General features: G+C 40.0%; 1 protein-coding gene across 1 annotated transcript; it reads left to right on the top strand.

Moving 5' to 3' along the window:
• The first annotated feature begins 657 nt into the window (after window positions 1–657).
• LOC144819706 (uncharacterized) lies at window positions 658–21,737 on the top strand. Its single transcript, XM_078677494.1, has 4 exons — window positions 658–728; window positions 6,316–6,354; window positions 17,526–17,795; window positions 21,551–21,737. Exons 1-3 carry the CDS (start codon window positions 675–677, stop codon window positions 17,781–17,783), a joined length of 351 nt encoding a protein of 116 aa, XP_078533620.1. The 5' UTR covers window positions 658–674; the 3' UTR covers window positions 17,784–17,795; window positions 21,551–21,737.
• The last annotated feature ends 688 nt before the right edge of the window (window positions 21,738–22,425 follow it).

Here is a 22,425-nt window from a genome sequence, read left to right as displayed (position 1 = left end):
GCTCACTATTCATCACAGGAAATCTTTTTAGATAAGCTTGTTTTGTGCACGGTGCCCCACTATATCTGTTTCACACAGTGCCTTACTATGTGTGGTGGAGAGGCGAATGTTAACCCTTTCTGTTCGCGCGTCAGCCAACGGCCATCGCAAGCACTACCTGGCTAGTACTGCGTATGTCTGTTGGCCGAAGCGGCCCGCCCACTCATTAGAACTCCCGCACCGCGGTTAAGGAGTTAATGAAATTGATCATCTGTGCTTATACACAAGGTTTTTTCAAATTCTTCGTGAAAAACCTTTTTTGAATATCATGTGCTAAATCTATATCATATTTTTAAAATCATGAAACAAATATTTTTACACTGTGATGCATTTCATATGGAAGTGTGTTAAATGTTAAAATAGCTACATTATAGTGCCACAAAATTGCCCGTGCCTTGCCACATAATATTCTTTTTACTACTGTTAGTTTAGTCCTCCGTTGCAGCATAACTCCAGTGGTGTTGAACGTACGTTACATTTATAAAAATGGAGCCAATTTTAACTTCCAACAAAACAAATTTTAGGTGCATGTGTTCTGCCAATCCCCACTGGAGATCATGGCTGGAACTTCAGAAATGTTCTCTTTATTGACTGTTTTTTATTTCATATTTCCTTGTAGATACCATTCATAAAAGATGAGGACCTTAGTTGTGGTGTCCTGCCTTCTGGCCTTAGCCGTTTGCATTGCGGTGAGTGATGATGTGTGGGACATTAGCAGACATTTAATACTTTGTTTATTTCACCCAACAATGCTTCTAGTGAAAATATCTTCCGTGCTTCAGTTGATACGCAGATATCTCCACTTTCATGTGCACATGTGGTATCCTGCGTTCTTCTCTGCTTTATCCTTTATATGTGTTCTGTACTCTGGTGGCCAGTCTTTTTGTGATGTCATAGATTGTTTCTCCTGTGTATGTTTAAGTGTATCTGTCAGTTGCTGTACGTAGGCTGAGCAGCAGGGTTGCTGCTTCCGGTGAGATTGTACATGCTTACTTGGATTATTATGCTTTTTATCCTGTTTATCCTGTAACTTCTTTCCAAGAATAAACCTCCAACTTGGATACAGCTACAACTCAGTCTACCTTCCTTTTCTTTGAATTCCAAACTAGGAACGAGCGTAAAAGGACTCACTTGTGAGGAAAAGGGACATTACTGAATTCAAAGAGTAGTCATCATTACTACAAGAGAGGAGAAGAGACTTCTAACAGTACTTTTGAAAGAGCCTGTTTCACACCTGCTAAGTGGTAATGTGCCTGGGAGCCCCACCGGTGTCTGTTTCCATCTGACAGCTCATCCCAGTGCATATAAACTAGAGCTACTGAAAAATATTGCTTTGAAGCTAGCATTACTTTACTGGCAAGACAGATACTAAGTATACAAAGTATGCCTACATTCACCTCAAACAAGAAGAAATACATCAAGTGATAAAGTGAACATATCATATGTAGTCTTCATCAGGGTAACGTTTTGGATGCTCTGGCTGTGCTCTAGCTGTGAACTTTTTTCGATTTCCCTAAAATGGGAATTAGAAACCAGGGCTGGACTGGCTACCGGGCGTTTTGGAATGCTGCTGAGCTGGGGGCTGGTTTCGTTGATGGGAACCTGCGTGTCCTGAACGAAATTCGTTTTGCTTTAATTATTTCGAAGTACACGCAGGTCTCCATTAACGAAATCAGCCCCCACCACAGTGAAATCAGCCCCCAGCTCGTAAGAATTCCAAAACACCCAGTAGTCAGTCCAGCCATGTTAGAAACATGTTCTACTGTCCTCTTATGGCTCAAATGGTGCTTTTGGATTGTCTGGGTGTTGAAGCATTTCAAAATGTGTCTGATCTTGAAAAGTACATTAAATATTGAGCAGTCTTGAAGTGAGGATAGGGCATCCGTAGTGTGTAATATGTTGTTTTAAAATCACATAAGCTGGAGGCGGACAGCACCAGTTTATATCAGTGTTCGGAAAAACCACTCTATGGCTAACATAAGTGATGTTAATATGCTGGTTGTTAAAGCCTCTACTGTGCAGTGCGGACTGATATGGGTAGAGAGGTAAATAAACTAGCAGTGTGCCCTCAGAAGATTCTTTCAGACACACGTAGAATTAAGGACAAAACACGGATTATTGAAAGCGGAAACAAAAAGTGTACCAGAAGGGATATACAGGCAGATTCATCATACTGAAATCGGCTCGCAAAGGGCCAGATTCTGACAATCTGGCCCTTTGCGAGCGCTATTTTTGCATTTGGGATTCATCATCCCAAATGCAAAAATCGCTATACTAGAAATCGCTATATTGCGAAAAATCGCATTTAAGGAATGTCAATTAGAGATTCTTTAAATGCTATTCATGAACCTTTTTAAAATTGCGAATTTGCAATATGGGGCCGCTATTTACCGCGAAGTGTAACTTCGTGGTAAATAGCGAAAACCTAGAAAAATGCACTTTAGTGCATTTTTCTAAGTTGTATGTTACACACACACATGTCCTTTGGACATGTGTGTGCGCAACACCAGTGTACATTTGCATGTTAGGGGTGCTACAGGGTGTCCTTTGGACACCCTGGCACCCTTGAAATCACTTCCTTATTTGCGATTCGCTAATTGCTAATCGCAAATAAGGAATGACTCCCTATTCATTCCTATGGGCCTTGAGGCCCATATGAATGAATGGGAAAGCCATTCCTTATTTGCGATTAGCAATTAGCGAATCGCAAATAAGGAAGCAGTAGAAATCGCAAAATAAATTGCGATTTCTACATGCATCCCGTTTTGCTAGTCTTTAATAGTGATTCCTTAAAAATCGCTAGTAAGGACTCGCAAAAGAGGACAATGATGAATCTGGGGGATAGTACCCTCTGCCATACATTATACGGATGTAGCAAGACACTGAGGAATTCCAAAACCATGTAGAGGAATGAGGCTGTGGTCCGAATAAGGTTATTGAACTCGAAGGTGACTTACTAATACCTGATTTTGCACTCCAGGGGCTAATTTATCCCATATAACACATGGTCACACCATCACCTTTCCTACAAACCACTTAAAACCTTGGTGCACAGGTTTTTCATATGAAAGAGTGAACATGTTTGCAAACATGAATAAAAAAAATAAAAACCTCGAGGGCAAAATTAAATATATCAAAAACCTGTTAGATATTTATTGCAAACAGGGTATTAGAAACAGTTCAATGCAAGTAATTTTTTTTTATTCTGTATCAAAGGAGTGCAAAAAAATAAACGTATTCTTTCTGCTTGTTATTGTAAGCTATTAAACAGAGCAGAAAAAAGATAAGCAATGTTCAAGTTTCGGTGCTTCAAACAGCTGCCTCAGCGATGCTCGGTGACATGACCTGCCTTTCACCTTGGCTGCTGGCTATGGCATCAGGCATAGTGATATCAGAACTTGACTGTAATAACATGTAAAAGTAGAGTTTCGACAGCTCTTCTTTATAATCGTCGACTGAGTGCGTCACTAGTCGCCAATTATAAAAAGATATCAGAGATATGACTTTTTAAAGGGATTACAAAAATCATGTATTATATTAGAATTTTAGAGAGTGGACCTTTATCTGCCATTGTTCACGCTCTACACCGCAGTCTTTCATGGAGCTCCCAATCTTCTATACTGGAAAGGTTTCTTACTCTCATGCTTAGAATGTGGTCATGACATATTGCCACTGTATATAATTAAATGATCTGAGAATGCACAGGAGCTGCCTGCATTGAATCTGTTGGCTCCTGCACTTTAGCCTAATGCACTCCACCTTTTCCTTGTTTCATCTCCCCCTGCCATCAACATTTTGCTGCCGCACTTCCCCTCTCTTGCTTTGGGATTCTCTATAGGAGTTTTCTGCCTCACATGACTCAGGTACAACAGAGGGTTGCAGTAGAGACGAAGTCCTATACATTATTATTGTGTTAGCGAATTAATAACGTACACTCCCTTGCCCTACTTTTTCTATTTCACTTTCAGGGGTGTCTATAACACAAACAAGTTCAATGAATTGAGTTACTCATTGGCTGCTAGGTCTGCACATTTTGATCAGTCTATTTTGTGCTTTCCACCTCAAAGGTGCTTCTTTCTTTGCTTCCTCTTCGTGATAAAACATTTCCACCAATACAGCAATTAACTCACTCATTATTTGCAAAATTTGATCAACTGGACAAATAGATAGGATCAGAAACTACACATAAACCTTTATTGATAACCTTGTTTTTCAAATATGTTTTTGCAACAGGAAAAACCATGTGGGCCTAAAAAATGTTCACAATTTCCTATTTTTATAACAAAGTGCATTGTTACTGGACAAGACACAAGACCACGTATTGGTTGCTTAAGCATAGTACATTTATTTATAACAAATGTTACCAGAAATTCCTCACGTTTTTGTCCCACAATCTCTCTCCGTATCTACTCTTCCCTTCTCTCTCCTCATCGTCTTTTCTCTGTGTTTGGGTAGCCTGTCGTATCGTCTGCGTCTTTTCTCAGTGTTTGGGTAGCCTGTTGTATCGTCTGTAGTTACTGGTCCTCTTTTGAACCGATGCACCCTCAGGGAAACGAGAAAGGACAGGCAATTAGTTTCTTGTCCAAACTAACGAGTACTGGTTCCTTCATCAATACTCCCTGGAAGTGTGACCAAAGGACGGATAGGAGAACTCTAGTATCCAAATGGAAACTCAGAAGAAGGTGGTAGGACAATGTAAAGTGAGGAAACGTAAAACAGCAGAAACTAAGATGGGTGGTTTTCCCTCCCTTGGACTCCCGAACCCTTGCGCTTTCCTAAGCCCGGGTTCCGTATTCACCTAGTGGGCTTATACAACAAAATAGAAAAGGGATAAGCGTGAGCAATATTCTCTGTCCCCAAAAGAAAGAAGTCCTACTCCCAAGATCCCTGAAGTGTCCTCGCACTCACATAGCTGCCAGTCATCCGGGTTACTTACCTGAGGCCGTGGCTCAATTAGGGAGCCACGGCTGCCTCATCCGGTTAGCTTTCCCTTGGGTTGGTCAGTACCGCTGCTCCATTCCATCTCTCCTCGTGATCAATCCAATCCTTGTTCTCCGTACTCTGGTCCGCCCTTAGAACTCGCTGCTCCGGCATCTCTTCTTCTCCTCCAATACTGTCCAGTCTGTCTCATCCCATGGGTCCTCTTGGCATACTTCCTGGGCCAGCACTCCTTATTGGTACCCCCGGGTCACCTGTAGTTCTCCTACTGGGGGGCCCTGTTATATGCATAATAGCCTATGCGACTTGCAAAATGGTGGAAGGGGTATCCGTTGTGTTTTGAAAGAGTATCTTGTCTGTTGAACTCTAAATAAGGCTGTTTTTTCTGCCTTTACTTCACTGTTGGGTGAGAGGACTGGGGTATGCAGTATAATTCTGACTCACTAAATGATGCTCATCTAGGCATGAACTATGATGTTCATGTTCCAGATTATATTTAAATTGAAGGCATCCTATGAACCTAAGGAGGCTGAAACACTGAGGACCCTATTCTGGAAGGATTGAACATTATAATCTGACAACCCACTGAAGTCCTGATCAAAAGAAAATGTAAAAAGCCAGGGTAATTTTTGATCTTCAGGGATTAAAAATAAAAAAACATGGTGTGCCTGGGATGTGTCTTTCAGTTCTCGAATATGTAGTGACTAGTGATCATTCCGATGTAATGGCACCAGTTTTACCACATTTGCAGCTCAACCTTTAGGGAAGCTCCAGTTTCCTCTAGGTGGAAAGCCAGTGTTACTGTCATTTCTCTTCCACTGGGCACTTGGTCAAAAGCACTTCGCTGCTAAAGTGTGTTTTCTACTTTTTTTGATGGGCAGTATGTCACCACTGGTGGTATTTGCCATTTATCATATAACATTACCACATTTTCCAGAATAAAACTCCTACAATACACTGTTGCTAACATCACGTTCCCAGAATCTTAGTGAATGAGTGAGCTGTGTGTGAAATGCACATATCAGATTTATCTAATTTTGGAGCAGGTGTAAATGACAAAGGGCTCATTGTCAAAGGAGTGGCATCTGAGATGATGTCAGGATAGCGATTCAAAGCTTGTCAATAGTAGCAGCTGGAATCAGTGTGGGAGCTGATGGAGGGAACAGCAGTCTTTTTCCATTGAGGCAGGTGTAGAGGGTAGCTGAATGGTTCAGTGACAAGTGGTAAAGGTAACTTTAAGTCAATGGTTGAAAACAGTGTCGCTCTTGCATTGCACCTCAAGTACACCAGGCTACAAAATAGGTTTTCATCTAAATCTTTATCTTACCTCCTTTCCAGGCCTTTGAACGGGATGAGAGGAGTGCAAGTGACAGTGGCGTAAGTATGAGACATTTTTCAATAGTTTCTTACATCCTGCAGTGACCACAGCATTCTAATTTTCAAATGTTAAGCTGTCTTGTGGATTCCTTGTATCCGATTTCCTGGCCTTTATAAAATATTTTTCTGGACTCTCTGTGGATTAGTATTCCATTCCGCATTTGCCAGGACTATTATACACACAGCCTACAATGTCCACATTGTTCTTGAGATTCTTTGAGATAGAACAATACATCTCCACTGCTAATTCTTTGAAAAGTAACGCAAGTAATCCCAGAAAGGCTGAAGAGACTGTGTCTGACTCAATGTTTGATCTTTGACATTCAACTTTTTTGCTTTTTCTTTATATTATCCCTAGATACATTGGCCATACTTGCAACATATGAGCAATTCATGTATAATTAAGTCTCAATGTGTTTTCCTGTAGAATCTGGCTATAGGAATCAAATTCAAAAGTGAAGTGCAGAGTCCAGCACCTATTTTATGCACCCGTGGGGCATGATGTGAGTTCATTTAACCCAATGTTTCTCTGAGTTAGTATGTTACTTTCAGACAGCACAGACCAGAATTTAAAGAGGCAAACCTCGCTCACTGTTTCTGAGCGGTTCTGTCAGAAAATAAAACAGTAACTCAGAAAAATATCAGGTTATAATACCCCAAGGGCAGGGAGTGGGCACGCCAGGACCAGGATGCCCTGAAATCTTCAGAACAGCCCACAAACCAATGATTTTTTGAATATGGTAATTTTCACATTGACATACTTGTGACCTATTGCAATTTTCAAAAGTTAGTATGTTATATTCAGACAGCACATTTCAGAAATTTAAAGAGGCATACTTTGCTTGCTGTTTCTGTCTTGTTCTGTCAGAAAATAAAGCAGTAGCTCCGAAAAATATCAGGCTAAATAAATTAAATGTACTTCTTGCAGGCACATAAAATAGGCGCAGGGCTTTGAGCTGCACTATTAAAGCCATTCATGATATGGCCCATGGTGTCCTTTTAGATATGTTCCGATAAATAGTTCTTATAGTAGAGGCTTGAAGCATCTGGTCTACTTCACATGTATCTTCTAATGTCCTGGGTCCAGCTAAGCAGTCAAACTGTAATATTTCTACATGCGTATCGTATTTCACTAGTTAATCCTGGACGAATAAATCCTTTCAGTGCATGAAGACGGAAATCAGGTCCAGGATGAAGGATACAACAAATCTTATACATCAAAGCTCCTTTCATCAGGGGGGGCGTGGCTTGCGCGCCGCTTTGGAATGGCGGTTCGCGCTTGAGCTCCGGGACGAGCGAGGGCCGTCTGCGGTTCGTCTCCGCTTCCAGGGACCCCGAACTCACAGCAAACGGAGCCTTTGGTGACGGAAGGTGCCGTGTGCCGGCGGAACGTCCTTCCTGTGCTCAAAACCTCATTATGCCTGCTCTGCTCCAGATTTAAGGTGACGCTCGATATTTCTGTGGGCGGCCGCCATTTTGGGTCGCCTTTCCTCGCCTTTCCACGCAGTTTCGAGTCTCCTCAGCAAAGGAGCTACTATGGCTACGAAGCTCTACCAAATGCCCACAAATAGGGGTTGGTGACTACTATTAACCCCTACTAGCTTATAGAGCCATCGTTTTTCATGCTGTGGTGCCTTAACTATAATCTGGTTGCATTTTACCCTACGTAATTCTGAGCGTCTTCAGTGCCTTCCACTGCTATTAACTGCTCTTTAATTCCCTGCTTTACCTGCTAGAGGTGTGCCTGCATATTTTTACTATTTTTCTTTTTTTTTTCTTCTCTGCCTCCTGAGTGACTCATTCTCCTCGGGCTTTGGGTTTTCCTTAGCTCTCTGAAGTGTTTGTCTCTTCTATTTTTTTTTTTTTTGGGAGGCTCTATGGCAGCAAATATGGGCTTGTCGCCAACTGCTAAAGATGCAAAGGAGTCGAAAGCTTCTCTTAAGAGACTTAAACAACTTTCTCCTACACCTGAATCCTCTCAAAAAGATACTAATTCTACTCTGGAGGCTATTCTGACACGTCTCAATGACGTACATGACATTGCGCAGTCTACTAAAACTAATACAGACTTACTGCAGGTGGAGGTATCAGCCATCAGAACTGATCTTAAGGCTCTCTCCATTCGTGTCTCTGCCACGGAGACACGCATCAGTGGCGCTGAGGATAATTTGCAGAAGCAGTCTAGATCTCTTGTACAATTCGAGCGCTCAATGGCGGCTTTGCGGAGGGATCTAACTGAGCAGGAGGACCGTAATCGTAGATCCAACCTACGCATTTTTGGCCTTCCTGAAGAGGCCGAGAAAGGTGCTCCGTCTATGATTGACTTCTTATATCAATGGTTGCCTTCTACTCTGCAAATTTCATTTCAAAAAGACTTTGAGCTGGAACGGGCACATCGTGTCCCCACTTTCCGTTCTAAATCTGCTACGCAACCACGGGCTGTCATTTTTAAACCATTGCGTCATCAGCACACGGAACAAATTCTGGCTCATATGCGGAAGATTAAAGTTCTTTCTTGGGAAGGACACCGTATTTCGATTTCTCAAGACTTTGCAAGAGACACTGTGATAAGGAGGAAAGGTTTTCTTAATCTTCGAAAGCGTCTATCTGAAATGAATATCCCTTTCTCCTTCTCTGGCCCTTCCAAATTTCGCATTACCTTCAAAGGTCGCTCTCGAATCTTCGATGAACCTGCTGACTTGGCCTCTTTTTTAGACAATCAGATGGAGCTACAGATGGAACTTCAAATGGAGGCTTCGCGTCAGCCTGGTGCTTCTGGCACTTGATGTGACTCTTTGTCTTCCTTGTCTTTTCTCTGTTTTTTCCGGGTCTATTGAGTTTACCTTTTAGACCTGCGTGCTCCGTGGTTGATGGTGCATATATGGCTTTCTTTTGTGACTGTGGTTGTCAGTCACCTTTTTCGATGATGTTTTTATTTTCGTAGTCGGTGTGTTCTTTTTCCCGTCTTCATGATGTTGTCATTTTACATGGTTTTCTTCCTCCTTATGGTTTGTGTTGTTAGTCTTCGTTCTCTCCTTCCTTATTGATATATTAGACATATCTCCTATCTGTTTCCTTGTTACGTTTTGTAGTAGTAGTCTGCTTCTGTATGATCTTTTTCCCGGTAACCATTTTTGCGCCTATTTATTTTTGGTTATGTCGCTACAATGTGTATTCATATTTCCTCTTGCCTCTATCCCCGTCCTTGGATTGTTTATTTCTTTATCGTTTTTGGAGTAGTCTACTTTCTCACTTGATTTGTACTTGATATTCCGTCGTGTGTGCTCATTCTTTTTGTACGTCTTTAGTCTTTTTGACTTCAATTTGTCTGGTTCTGTTTCGTATTATGATACAAGCGCTGGTCATAGGCTCAGTATTATGTATTTTCTATAGTTGCGTTTAGCGGCGCTCACCATGCTATGATTATTGTACCTTGCATTTATTCATATGCTTACCTAGTTATTGTTTTAATGCTTAGACTGCTTTACTGGTCTTACATGATCTTGTCTATGAGATCTCAGATAGTGGCTCATTTTTATGTTTTTACTATTACTTGTCTAATATCATATAGGACGTTCTTATCTTTTATTGTTCCTTCCTGGTTACTTATAACGGGGTTTATATACCTTTTGCATGTCAATTCATTGATTACAAGTATCTTTCAATATGTATTGTATATTTAGGTTTACTATATGCTTACATTGCTGTTTCATTGCTTGTTCTGCTTCTCAGATATTTACTATTTTCTTGTATTGATGCTAGGCTATTGCAATTCTGTGCACTTCTCTTATACTGTATAATAAGTTATTCTACTTTTATTACACTTTTTAGTCTCTTCTTTACCCTCTTCTCTCTTCTCATATCTCTAATATGTTTCTGCACTTTCGTGTCACGTATTATGACAAGTTATCTATATTTAAAGACAATTGATTGTCTGCTTATCTTGCGTTTTTTTGATTACTTGCTATGCTCTTTGTGAATTAACTTGATATATGCGTATTCTCTTTATAAATTCGTGGAGGAACTGTTTTTGTACTATTCTATGGTTATTGGTTTATGTCGCAGTTGTTCCTATATCCTAATTACGTATATTCCGTTATATACTGTTTTGGGGTTGTTCATATCAATTATAATCATTCCTCATGATGGTCCCCTTGCTCGCCTTCCCACGTTCCCCCTGGTATGAATTTGGTCTTTTTCAGACCTCCCCTGCTATTTCTCTTCTCTCTTCCTTCTTCTCCTCTCTTGTCTTTTTTCTTCTTTCGGATTTCCCTCACGGACTCTCCCGCTGCGACGTTAATGTTTGAAGTCTGCATGCCTGTATTTGTGCTGCTTGTTTTCTGTTTACCATCTATGGATTATGTTATTTTTTTCAATTTCTGTCTATGCCAGGCTTGAATGTGTTGTCCCTTAATGTTAAGGGTTTAAATCATCCAGTGAAACGATCAAAAATCTTAGATTATTGCAAATCTCTCTCCTCGGATCTAGTCCTTTTTCAGGAAGCAAAGATTTCTACCAGAGAGGCGCTATTCCTAAAGAAAGAATGGGTGTCAGATGTTGTCTGTTCCGACGCTTGTGGCAAACGTAATGGAGTCATTACTTTAATTTCCAAAAATTCCGGTCTATCCATAATCTCTTCTGAGCATGATACTGAGGGTAGGTGGCTATTAACTAAGTTGTCTGATGGTAATAATGATCTTTACGTTATGAACATTTATGCCCCTAACAAGGATGATCCGTCCTTTTGGAAGACGGTTACCAAAAAACTAAATGACACACCTCATTCTGGGAATATTATGGTTGGTGGGGATTTTAATTTACCAATGGATCCCATTCTAGATAGGAATTCCGCTTTTCAATTTCGCCCTCCAAAATCCCATAAGCAAATGCTTAACATGTGTTCCATTAATCATCTTCAGGATGTGTGGCGTCTTCACAACCCTACTGGTAGTGATTTTTCCTTCTTTTCTTCACCTCATTCTACCTTTTCTCGTATTGATTATTTATTGGTTCACTCCTCTCTTGTTTCGTCTTCCTCCTCTCCGCTTATTCATCCTATTCTGATTTCTGATCATGCCGCGGTCACTTTTACATTGTTGTCCTTTGCCCATAAATCAAGAGCTCGCTCCTGGAGATTAAATACAGAAATTTTGCATGATACTGCTCAGATTGATGAGTTCTCTAGTGCAATCAACACCTTTTTTCTTGAGAATGAAGGCTCAGTTTCTTCCCCAATTGTCCTTTGGGATTCGTTTAAATGTACTTTCCATGGCCAGGTCATTAAATGTATGTCAAGGAGGAATGCTACTCTTAAAAAAGAACTTACAGATCTCGCAACTGAAATAAAAAAGCTGGAATCTACCTTTCGACAGTCTAAGGATAAATCTTGCTTACAGTCCATCAAGCAGTTAAAATACACATATAACACTATAGTTACCAAAAGAGCTCATATTGGAGTTCAGGCTCAGAAATCTAAAAGGCTGTTGTTCAAAAATCGAGCTGGGAAAATTCTTGCGGCTACACTAAAATTTCAGGATTCTTCCTTCAAGTCTTCTCAAATCTCTTCTATTAACGATCACCTTGGTTCTAAAAAATTTCAGACTGAGGAAATTCTTGAAGTCTTTCGTGTTTTCTATAATAATTTATATACCCCTTCTAATCAGGCCTCTTTTGAGCAGTGTCAGGACTTCTTGAAATCTGTCCCGGTGCAGGCGGTATCCGGAGAAGATAGTAAATTTTTAAGTGGTCCAATTACTCCTGAAGAAATCATTGCCGCAATTAAAGCCACTCGTTCTGGCAAAGCTCCAGGACCTGATGGTTACCCTATTCTGTTTTATAAGACTTTTCTTCCTGTGATTGTTCCCAAGCTTCAATTGGTATTTGACGCTTTCATTAAGAATGGGTCTGTGTCTGGCACGGCGGCTGATGCTACCATTGTAGTAATTCCAAAAGAGGGAAAGGATCACTCAGATCCAAAAAACTTTCGTCCTATTTCCCTTCTTAACATGGAGGCAAAAATTTTTGCTAAAATCTTAGCCAAGAGATTAGAATCCTTTATTCCTAAACTGGTACATCCCTCCCAAACGGGTTTTGTAAAAGGCCGTCTTGCGCGTGATAATATACGTACTTTTTGCCATATTCTCGGTTCAGCTAAACGTTCTCATTTCCCAGCCGCGGCCCTAGCTCTTGATGCAGAAAAGGCCTTCGACAAGGTCTCTTGGCCTTTTCTTCGTGCTGTCTTGTGTGCTCATAATCTTGGGGACTCCTTTATTAATATGGTCATGGCTCTCTACTCTCAACCTAGAGCTAACATAAGAGTCAATGGAGCTACGTCATCCTTTTTTAATCTTCGCCAAGGCACTCGACAAGGTTGTCCTTTATCTCCACTTTTGTTTTTATTGTCCATTGATCCTCTCCTCAGATTGATTGAATTACACCCAGACATCAAAGGTTTTTCTTTTGGTCCTCATTGTATTAAAACTGCTGCGTACGCGGATGATGTCCTCATTTTTTCAGAAGATATTGCCTTGGCTATTCCTGCTATCTCGGATACGATTTCCCTTTTTTCAAAGGTCTCAGGATACACCTTAAATAGGGATAAAACTGAGATGTTCCCCTTAAATGCCTACTGTTTTTCTACGCATATGGGTTCTGCTGGTTTTAAATGGCAGTCTAAACAATTAAAATATTTGGGTATCTATTTTTGTTCGACCTTATATGCTACAATTACCTATAATGAATCCCAGACTCTTCTTAAAGTACGTCGTCTTTTGGACACTTGGTCCCCGAAACACATCTCCTGGTGGGGTCGCCTCCAGACCCTTAAAATGATGATTACACCTATTGTTAACTTTGTGTCCTCTATGCTCCCGGTGAAGCTTTCGGATTCCTTCTTTCATGAAATTGATGTTCTAACCTCTAAATTTTTATGGAATGATAAACGGGCTAGAATTTCCTATAAATTCTTACGGAAGCCTTATGACATGGGGGGTTGCAATCTTCCTGATTGGGAGAAGTACCAAACTGCCTTTTTGGCGTCTCAAGGTGCTCTGTGGTTTTCGTCTCCCCCTAGTCCTATTCCTTCCTGGTTGTTAATCGAACAGGAGTTGGCTTCTCCGTTACCGACTGCTTCCTTCTGTACTGCGTCTACCTTGTCCATCCCTTTTTCCCGCTCTATTATTCTGGATACTCTTGCAGCGATTAGGAAAATAGACAAGAAAGTGGCGATTCCACTTCACAAATCTAGATGGTCGTCTATTTGGCGGAATTCTAAAATTAAAATCAATATTGATCCCTCTCTGGTATCTTATTGGGCTGCTAAGGGGGTCTCGCTTGTTAAACATCTTTATGGAGCTAACAATGAGCCACTACCTTTTTCCTCCTTAGCTCAACAATATTCTTTAACTAACTTAGATTTTTATACCTTTCTTAAAATCAAAGTAGCGCTCGCTAAGGTGCGTCTTCATCCTACTTCTCCTACGGTTTCTCTCTTTCATATCTGGACTAAATCGGGTCATGTAGCCTCTAAAATCTATAACTTTTTATCCACTGTTTCACTGCCTACGCAGACAGTTGCCCAGACAAAATGGTTGCACCATTTTGAACATGGTCTTACTGAACATATTTCTTCAGACACTTGGCAGTTGATTGGCAAATTTTCTCTTCGCAATAAAATCGCCCCATCACTCATGCAATCTAAATTTTTCTCTGTCAACCTTCTTCATTGGACTCCTGTTTGCTTACATTCGCTCAATCTCAAAGATGATAACCTATGTTGGAGCTGCGGTTTATTGGCAGGTGACTTTCCGCATATGTTTTTTGAGTGCTCCCTCCTTCAACCCTTTTGGGATCTCATTCACAAACACCTAATGCTCATTTTTAATATTAAGTTCCCACTTTCTTTCCCATTCATTTTATTGGGTCCATTAGCTGCTCCAACCCCTCTACCCTTGGATCCATTGGAATTACAGCTGTTGGATCTACTGTTGACTATTGCAGTGAAAGTAATACTTATGGAATGGAAATCCTTCTCCTCTGTTTCTTATCATACTTGGTGGGCTTGGGTTTCCTTTTTACGAAGTGCTCATACCTCGGTTGATCACGCTCACCTGGCTCCCTCTATTGCGAGTGGGGTTTGGACTGCTCTGGATAACTATATGGAGTTGTCGTCCAAGGGGCTGGTTGACCAATATCCCTTCGACTTGTCTGGATGAATGACGTCTTGTTTGTCGTGTTTGTCGGGTTTGTTCGTTGGGAATCCTTCTCTCTTTCTTTCTCTTTCCTCCTCCTTATCTATTTTCTATCTCTTTTTCCACTCTTTCCCTTTTCTGTTTCATTCTTTCTTCCTTCTGCTTTCCTGTCCTCTCTTCCCCTGATTATACCAACTGATAGTGATACTTTTGGTGGTAGACTCTGCCTAGGATATTAATTTATATTATTAATTAATCTTTCTGTTTTTGGCAGAATGCTTCTATATTTCGAAATATTTGCTATGATTCATTTTTGATTGTCAGCTTCTGATTGCTACTCAGCTGTTATCAATTGTATCACTTCTACTTATAATCTGTATCTTCATTTGCTTCTTTATAACAATAAAATTCTTTTGAAATGAAAAAGCTCCTTTCATCAGTAGAATTGATGTCAGATGATTTAAACTGTCTTGTTCTTAGACTGAAATCTTCAGACTCTCATTTGTACTGTAATGAGTTACTGTGGTCTGTGGCAATGGGATGAATAAATGGAGTGCAGTCACTTTCTGCTGCAAGAAAATGTTTTATGGTGGGCTCCAAAAATGGACTCTTTTTTGAGTTCAAGTATTACTTGCATTAAGAATCGTAAATTCAAGTTTGGTATTTTTAAATCCTGAAGTTACACTCCTCAAGGGATTTACACATGCATAACATTTGCCCACGTTGGTTAATACTACACAATATAACCCCCAAGGGGCAGGGAGTGGACACTCCAGCAAAACGATGCCCTGAAATCTTAGGTAAAACCCACACACCAATGATTTTCTGAATATAGTAATATTCACGTTCACATACTTATGATCTATTGCAATTTTAGAAATACTCAGAGATGTGATCCTGTAAAGAGAATGAGCAAATCCCATTCTTGAGGGTGAATGGGAAATGAACATACCCAAAACTGACGGAAAAGGAGGTATTTAACACTTGTGCAAAATAATTTCCTTTGGAAAGAGCCGAAATGTAATTGAACACATGGGAGGGTATTGTCCCATGTGCATTGGTACACTAAGAAAATTACATTTTTGGTGAGCATTTCACATTTATGTAAGTAGTGATTAACATATAGTATTATATACCGGTAACAGTGTGGCATCAGAGATGTTTTTCACTGAGCGGTTCTGAGTAACATCAAATAAATAACAAGAGCAACAATTGTGATGTGTATGATGCCAGTCAGAACCTCTAGATGAAAAACATAAGTGTTATTTACTCTTAATGAGCTTTATGTTTAGGTGATATGTGATCCCCAAAATCATCTGCTCATGCTTTACACTGTTGCTCAAGGACAGAGGAGTAATACATAAGATGGCCCCCCTCCCTGTCCCAAACGTTGTAAAGAGAAACTGACTTCCTTCTCCCCACCAACCTCAGACAGGTTCCTTCCATATCATATATATGAAATTATAGATGGTAGATGGGTAACATCCTCATTATTCACTTTTAACCCAGCGAGAATTTCATATTATGTATGGCCTTTAAATACATCTGCCCCTGCTTTCAACTGCTAAACAGAGACAGCGGTGTAATAAGGAACTAATGGGTTCTCTAACCTGTCCCAAATTTAAAAGCAAAATACTTAGCCTGCTGCCACCCATCTCTAAAAATTCTATGTACTTGCCCTTCTACCCCTAGAAGAAGGTGTGCACACTGATCGCTGGTGCTGCTTTGACAGGCTCTCAGAGAGCCCAGACAGAGCAGCCTAAAATTCCTTTTTGATGTAGCAACCATGGTTAACAAGTTCTGTTACCCATTGTTTGTATGTCATAGCAGGGAATCACTGGATTTAGATTCCAGTTGTTTATGCCAAAGGCTCTCTATGGGAGCCATACATAACAAGTAGAATTAGAGATGGTTAAAATTTAAATAGGGGTAGCTTTTTCGGTAAGGTGTTTAGAGGGCTACAATTGACAATGAGAGCAAAGTTTGAGCTGTGTAAATTGTCACTCAGAACCCAGAGGTGAAAAAACATATTTGTAATCCACTTTCTACTCATCTATAAATTTATGTCATATATGCCCCCAAAATGGCCTGCCCTTCTTTCAACCGCTATGCAGGGACAGAGGAGCCATACAAAATGTGGCCTGTCCACCCAGTCCAATTTTTTTTTTTAAAACAACCCCTCTGCTCTTTGCATTCCCTCTCCTCCAGAAGCTGTGGTCCTTGCTTTCCGGGACTTCTCTGCCAGGCTCTCAAAGTGCTCAGCTAGAGCTGCATGGTATTTATTTATGATTTAGCAACACTGTTAAATACATTCTGTTACCCACTATTGTTTCGTCATAGCAATGAATTATTACATTTAGAGGCCAGTCATCTACACTAATGGCTCTCTATACGAGCCAAACATACAAAACCTTTTTCATGAATACCTTTGTGAAGATTTGTGAATTCCAGGAATTCAGAGATCTACATCCATGTAGAGGAGTTAACCTGCAGTGTAATTTTTTGTTTTCGTTTTTAATCAAGGCAACTACATTATGTGTTAACATCATGTGGTAGAAAGCAGCAGCTCATCTCATAAGCGTCTCAAAGGATTTTGTGGTCAGAATACTTTGAAGGCTTTCCCATTTCAGTTGTTACTGGCTCAACATTTCAACTCACACTTTCATACATCCCGTTCTTGAATCCTTTTTTTGTGGGGGGAAGGATGTGAATGGTTCCAAACCCCACCATAAACTCTCATATTTTTGCATCAGAAAGGGTGACTACCTGTAGTGAATATGTTTTAGTTCTCAAAACATTGGCTGGTGTTTGATGTCCCTGGAAATATACCTCTGTTGGAATGTTCTGCTCTGTGTGCCTGTAGTGAGCAAAAACTTTGATACATTTCTCCAAAGATTATGGTGTGATGTTCTGTTACGCACATCTCTATTATAATTTATTAGAGTGTATCATATTTTATATTGTATTTTCTCTATTTTCCAGTCACATGAAAATAAAGGGCACAAGAAGAAGCATCATTATCATCGTCGTACAACAACGCCGACCACTACTACTCCGACCACTACTACTCCAACCACTACTACTCCAACCACTACTACTCCAACCACTACCACTCCAACCACTACTACTCCAACCACTACTACTCCAACCACTACCACTCCAACCACTACTACTCCAACCACTACTACACCAACAACTACTACTCCCACTACAACCAGGGCTTCCACGGCTCAAGGTTAAATATGAAATCAGGTATGTGATGCATGCACTAGTAAACATTATACACATATTTAATCATTTTTGTGTGGACTTTGCTCTCTCTGAATCTATATTTTCTAAACAACAAGAGGCCAACAATCAGATATCACAAAAACCACACTTTTATTTTACCTTTGTTCTCATTTTTAGCATTGATAAATATAGGAACAATGAAAGATGAAAGAGCTCTTCACGGTGGTTAGGAAAACAAACATGTTCACTCAAATATGTGTTGATATCACCAGCCTCAAGGACAGGTGTACAAATATACCTAGCAGCTCTACATGTTTGTGATACCAAAATATTGTACATAGTCCTACCACGTTGCTTCTCTTGTGCTGTCAGTGTCACAATACAAGTCCTGATAACCCCACCCTCCCAAACAAGCATGTTTTTATTTAAATGTTATTGGACACATAAAGAGCAAAATAGTTATTCATATGCTCATTTGAACACGCGACCATTGAAAAGAGAAACAATTAGGGTACAGAAAGGCAATGTTGCATCAAGCACGTTCCATCAGTGCATATCAACAAATCCAATATAATTACAACATTTAAGCAATTTATTTAAATGTCAGGGTTTCTCAGAAAAATCCCAATTTAATGAGGGGGAGGCAAATGAAGAGTCAATATACACATAGCTGGCAAACGCCACTCTTCACTCTCCAGCCACTTCAGAACACTGGCTTGAACATCAGAAGATGTGGATTAAACATTTGAGGGTAGTTTGTTGTCAACTGGATGTAAATTGTGAACCCTATTTAACACTATTTGGTCACCGTTTACTTCAGTACGGCTAGTACCCCGGGACTTTGTTCTTTACATGCAGTATACACTTTTTCTTCCATGCTTTCAGCTGCAGCCTGTGTAAAGCTCCCACCTGATTATGTTTCTATTGGTTCAAATACACTTTATAAATCTAGGGCCGGATGTAGGTCGGTCGGTAACGGCCGGAAATCGGTATTTTCGGCCGTTACCGACCGGTATTTACAAAATGGTATGTAGGGCCACATATTTTACAGATTCGGTAAATTTACCGATAGGTAAATTTACCGATTCTGTAAAATACCGAATCGGTATTTTTACCTATTCGATAATTTTGATATGTAGGTGGGACTCTTCTGAGTCCCACAACCCTTACCGAATCTGTATTTTACCATCAAATATATTTGATGGTAAAATACCGATTCCGGTGTGCATGCACATGTGTGCATGCACACCTGTGCCATATGACAGGCAGACCTGCCCTTAGGGCAGGTATGCCTGCCACATGGCACCCGAGCCTCTTTTGGGGGTGCCAGAGGGTGTCAAAGTGACACCCCCTGCACCCTTGTGGAATTCGGTATTTACCGATTCGGTAAATACCGAATCGGTAATGCCCATTCATTCCTATGGGCTTTGCAGCCCATAGGAATGAATGGGCATTACCGGTCGGTATTTACCGAATCGGTAAATACAGATTTTTACCGATTCGGTAAAAGGAACATCTGGATGTTCCTACATATCCACCCCTTAGATTTACCGATTTTTAATTACCGAATCGGTATGGATGTAGGTAAAATAGATTTACCGATTTTTAATTACCGAATCGGTAAAATTCGGTAATTAAAAATCGGTAAATCTATTTTACCTACATCCGGCCCTTAGTTCTGAACTACATGCAGACCACTGTTGAGCTTCTTGGTGATCCAGGTATGTATCATAGTATTTTTCAGTAATCCAAATCACACCCACAGCCACAGATTCCGATAGATGCATTCCATAGATAATTAGTGCCAAAGGTTTCTTTTTGGTGGCTGAAAACACAAACCAGGTCTGGTGGCTCTGGGCAATACCAATGGAAGAATTGAATTCTGCAACTCCAAAAAGATTTAGAAACAGACATTTCACACTCTTTGGGTATTTGCACTCAAAGTCTGGAATACACTGATATGAATTGTTTGCTTCGCCTTTGACTTTATCTCCTTCTGGAAGAATGTTAAGATCTGTAGAAACCTACTGCCTCATTTTGAGGGTCCCATAATCTCGATTCTGGAATAAACTCCAGTTTATGGCCGAATTAGGATTATCAGCAGTAACAGATTTCGCTCTCTTTCCCCCCATGAGGAAGGGATTGGCACAATTATTGCAGATTAAAACAACAATGTACAGAGTTTTGCAGCTTACTACATTTTCTCCAATGTTCTATCACCTAGTGATCTGCCATTCTGAGCTGCAAAGTGTAATGATATGGAAACATTGTACTGTGCAGAAAAGAACCCAGTGGAATCTATATTTCCACTGCCCATGTGGCATATTGCATAAGGTATTTCCCTGACTTAGTGTACAACTATGACAACAGGCTGACATTTTGTAACTAGAGGGTCTCAATCTGAACAACACTGAATGATAAGTATTGCTTAAAGCGAAATTTCACTAAAATAAATGCATGTATGACAACAGCCCTCTCTTCTGGGAATTTGCAGCGCAAGGTGGCCACGAATCACAGCCCTGTCATTGCTTGTAAATAAAAAGGCCACAATGGGGAAGAAATGCCTCTTCACCTTCAAATTTAGTGATGCTGCAGCCAGGTGGACTAAAAGGGGGCCATTGGCAAATTATGTGAAAAAGTAACTTGTACAGATATATGATGTCCCTTTAGTAAACTTTACCTTCCTACCTTAAGCAAACATATTGTATATTGCATTGAGCAAATTTATAGCCAATGTACAATGGGTTGCAATGAAATATTTATATAGCCACAAGCATCCTGATTTTGCACTCACAAAAATGTTTTGCACAACTGCTCCTTCAAAATGTTCATTTTGCACTGCCACTGGCAGCCATGAAATGGGAAGAAAATAATAGGTAGCAGCACTTCTTATTTGGGTGTTCACAATGTATGAATTTTGGACCTTAGGCACTTCTTTTTATATTTTACCTTGTGATATGTCCAGTGGAAAGATGCACTTCCTCTCACCAAGAATTCACAGCACCCACCGGGTGGCAAGAAAAATCTTTATTACATTTTAATCGATAACTCCCAAAATCATTCCCAGGGATGATCCTCTCAAATACACTTATGCTTAATTGTTCTTTTTATAATTTGGTCTTTGCCAGTTTTATTGATTTATTTATATTGCTTCCACTAATGGTCTTCATGTTGTGTTATCTCATCTCAATAATATTTTTATTTAATTAATATATTCAGCAAGAAAAATAAACATTTTGACAAGAAATTCTGTACATAGCAAATTAATCTGTGTATAAGAATAAATACAGTTTAGCTGAATTGGAGGCATGATAACTGTTGATTCGGAGTCCAAACACAAGATAGACAACCTACTATATTTAAATATGGAGATCTCTAAAATTTCACACTAAGGGTTAATGGTAGGGAATGACAGTGGGTGGAGAGTAGAGGGAGTTCTGTCCAAATAGAAGTTTAGTCCTTAGGTACGATCTGAGTTGCTTGAATGAACAGAATCATGAAGCAGCACAGGGAGATTAGGGGTAAACAAAAAGGTTAAGATTAGTCTAGTGAAAGGAGCAAGAAGACGAATACAGGCTTAGCATTTTACAATGGTTTCTAGAACACAGATCATTTATAGCTTTAAAAAACAGACTTAAAAGTTAATAAACAATATTGGGTTGCACAATTTTCATCTCTCTTATGTTGACATTGCTCTGGGTACTGTGCAAACATTATTTCAATCAACACTGCATCATTAATACACTATAACCTGATATGTCTGTGTTTCTTTACAGAAAGAGAAAAGCAGCTCATATGAAGTGAAAAGAAATGTCTGCTCTTTACTATAAGAAAGAAGACATCCCTTATGGAATACTTGGAAGTTTACACCCCCCCCCCCAAAGAATGTAAAAAACTGTATCTTATGTTCAGACTGTTCTTTTCATTAAGATTTTCTATCAATAAATCAATTTGTCAAAACAATATTGTGACTCAGTATGTTTTTTTTACTCTTCTTGGAAAAGCATCTGCAAGCAGATGTTTCAGTTATAATTATTTTACATTTTATTAGCAACAACTCAACCAGGGCTCACTGCAATATGTGGCTTTAGCCACAACCTTTCGGGCACAGGCTTTTCAGATATCTTGAATAAAATAACCACCACCATTGGCAGGGTATACAAACACAGGAAAAGAGCCCTGGGTCCAAGATAGCTGTATTGTAGGATCTTAATTGCCCAATTCTCTCCACAAGAGAATTACATCTCCAAATAATGATAGCAATTCACATTTTCTTTCTTCTTTGCTTTACCTCTGGCCCCTACTTTAGTTATGAGTTTAATCTCAATATGCCCTCCATGTGAAACATTTTTACCACTGTCTCCCATCAGGTGTCAGGGATGATTTCTTGTACCAGGCAACACTTCTTAAAGTAATCCCAGTGCTTACTTTGAGCCATTGGTTGCAGGTGAGACCTACCAGCACACGTTTTTCTGGATTGGCACTTATGTTTCTCACCAGAATTTGACCAAGTGTAAGGGGGGAGAGAAAGAAGGGAAAACCAAGACAAAGGGAGAAAGATGATGTAATAATAACATGCAAGAGTGATATAAAGTGGCAGGGAGTGTCTGCTAGTTGATTAAAGCAAAGAGGAATGAGGTAGAATCAAGAC

The sequence above is a fragment of the Lissotriton helveticus genome, chromosome 2_1 (genome assembly GCF_964261635.1).
Source record: "Lissotriton helveticus chromosome 2_1, aLisHel1.1, whole genome shotgun sequence".
NCBI classification, from domain to species: domain Eukaryota; kingdom Metazoa; phylum Chordata; class Amphibia; order Caudata; family Salamandridae; genus Lissotriton; species Lissotriton helveticus.
Note: the sequence above shows the minus strand (reverse complement) of the source record. Positions and strands in the feature narration are given on the sequence as shown.

Coding starts and splice junctions, on each gene's coding strand:
- LOC144819706 (XM_078677494.1), top strand. CDS start 675: ATGAGGACCTTAGTTGTGGTGTCCTGCCTTCTGGCCTTAGCCGTTTGC. Junction 729..6,315: donor CCTTAGCCGTTTGCATTGCG/GTGAGTGATGAT, acceptor CCTCCTTTCCAG/GCCTTTGAACGGGATGAGAG. Junction 6,355..17,525: donor GGAGTGCAAGTGACAGTGGC/GTAAGTATGAGA, acceptor TCTATTTTCCAG/TCACATGAAAATAAAGGGCA.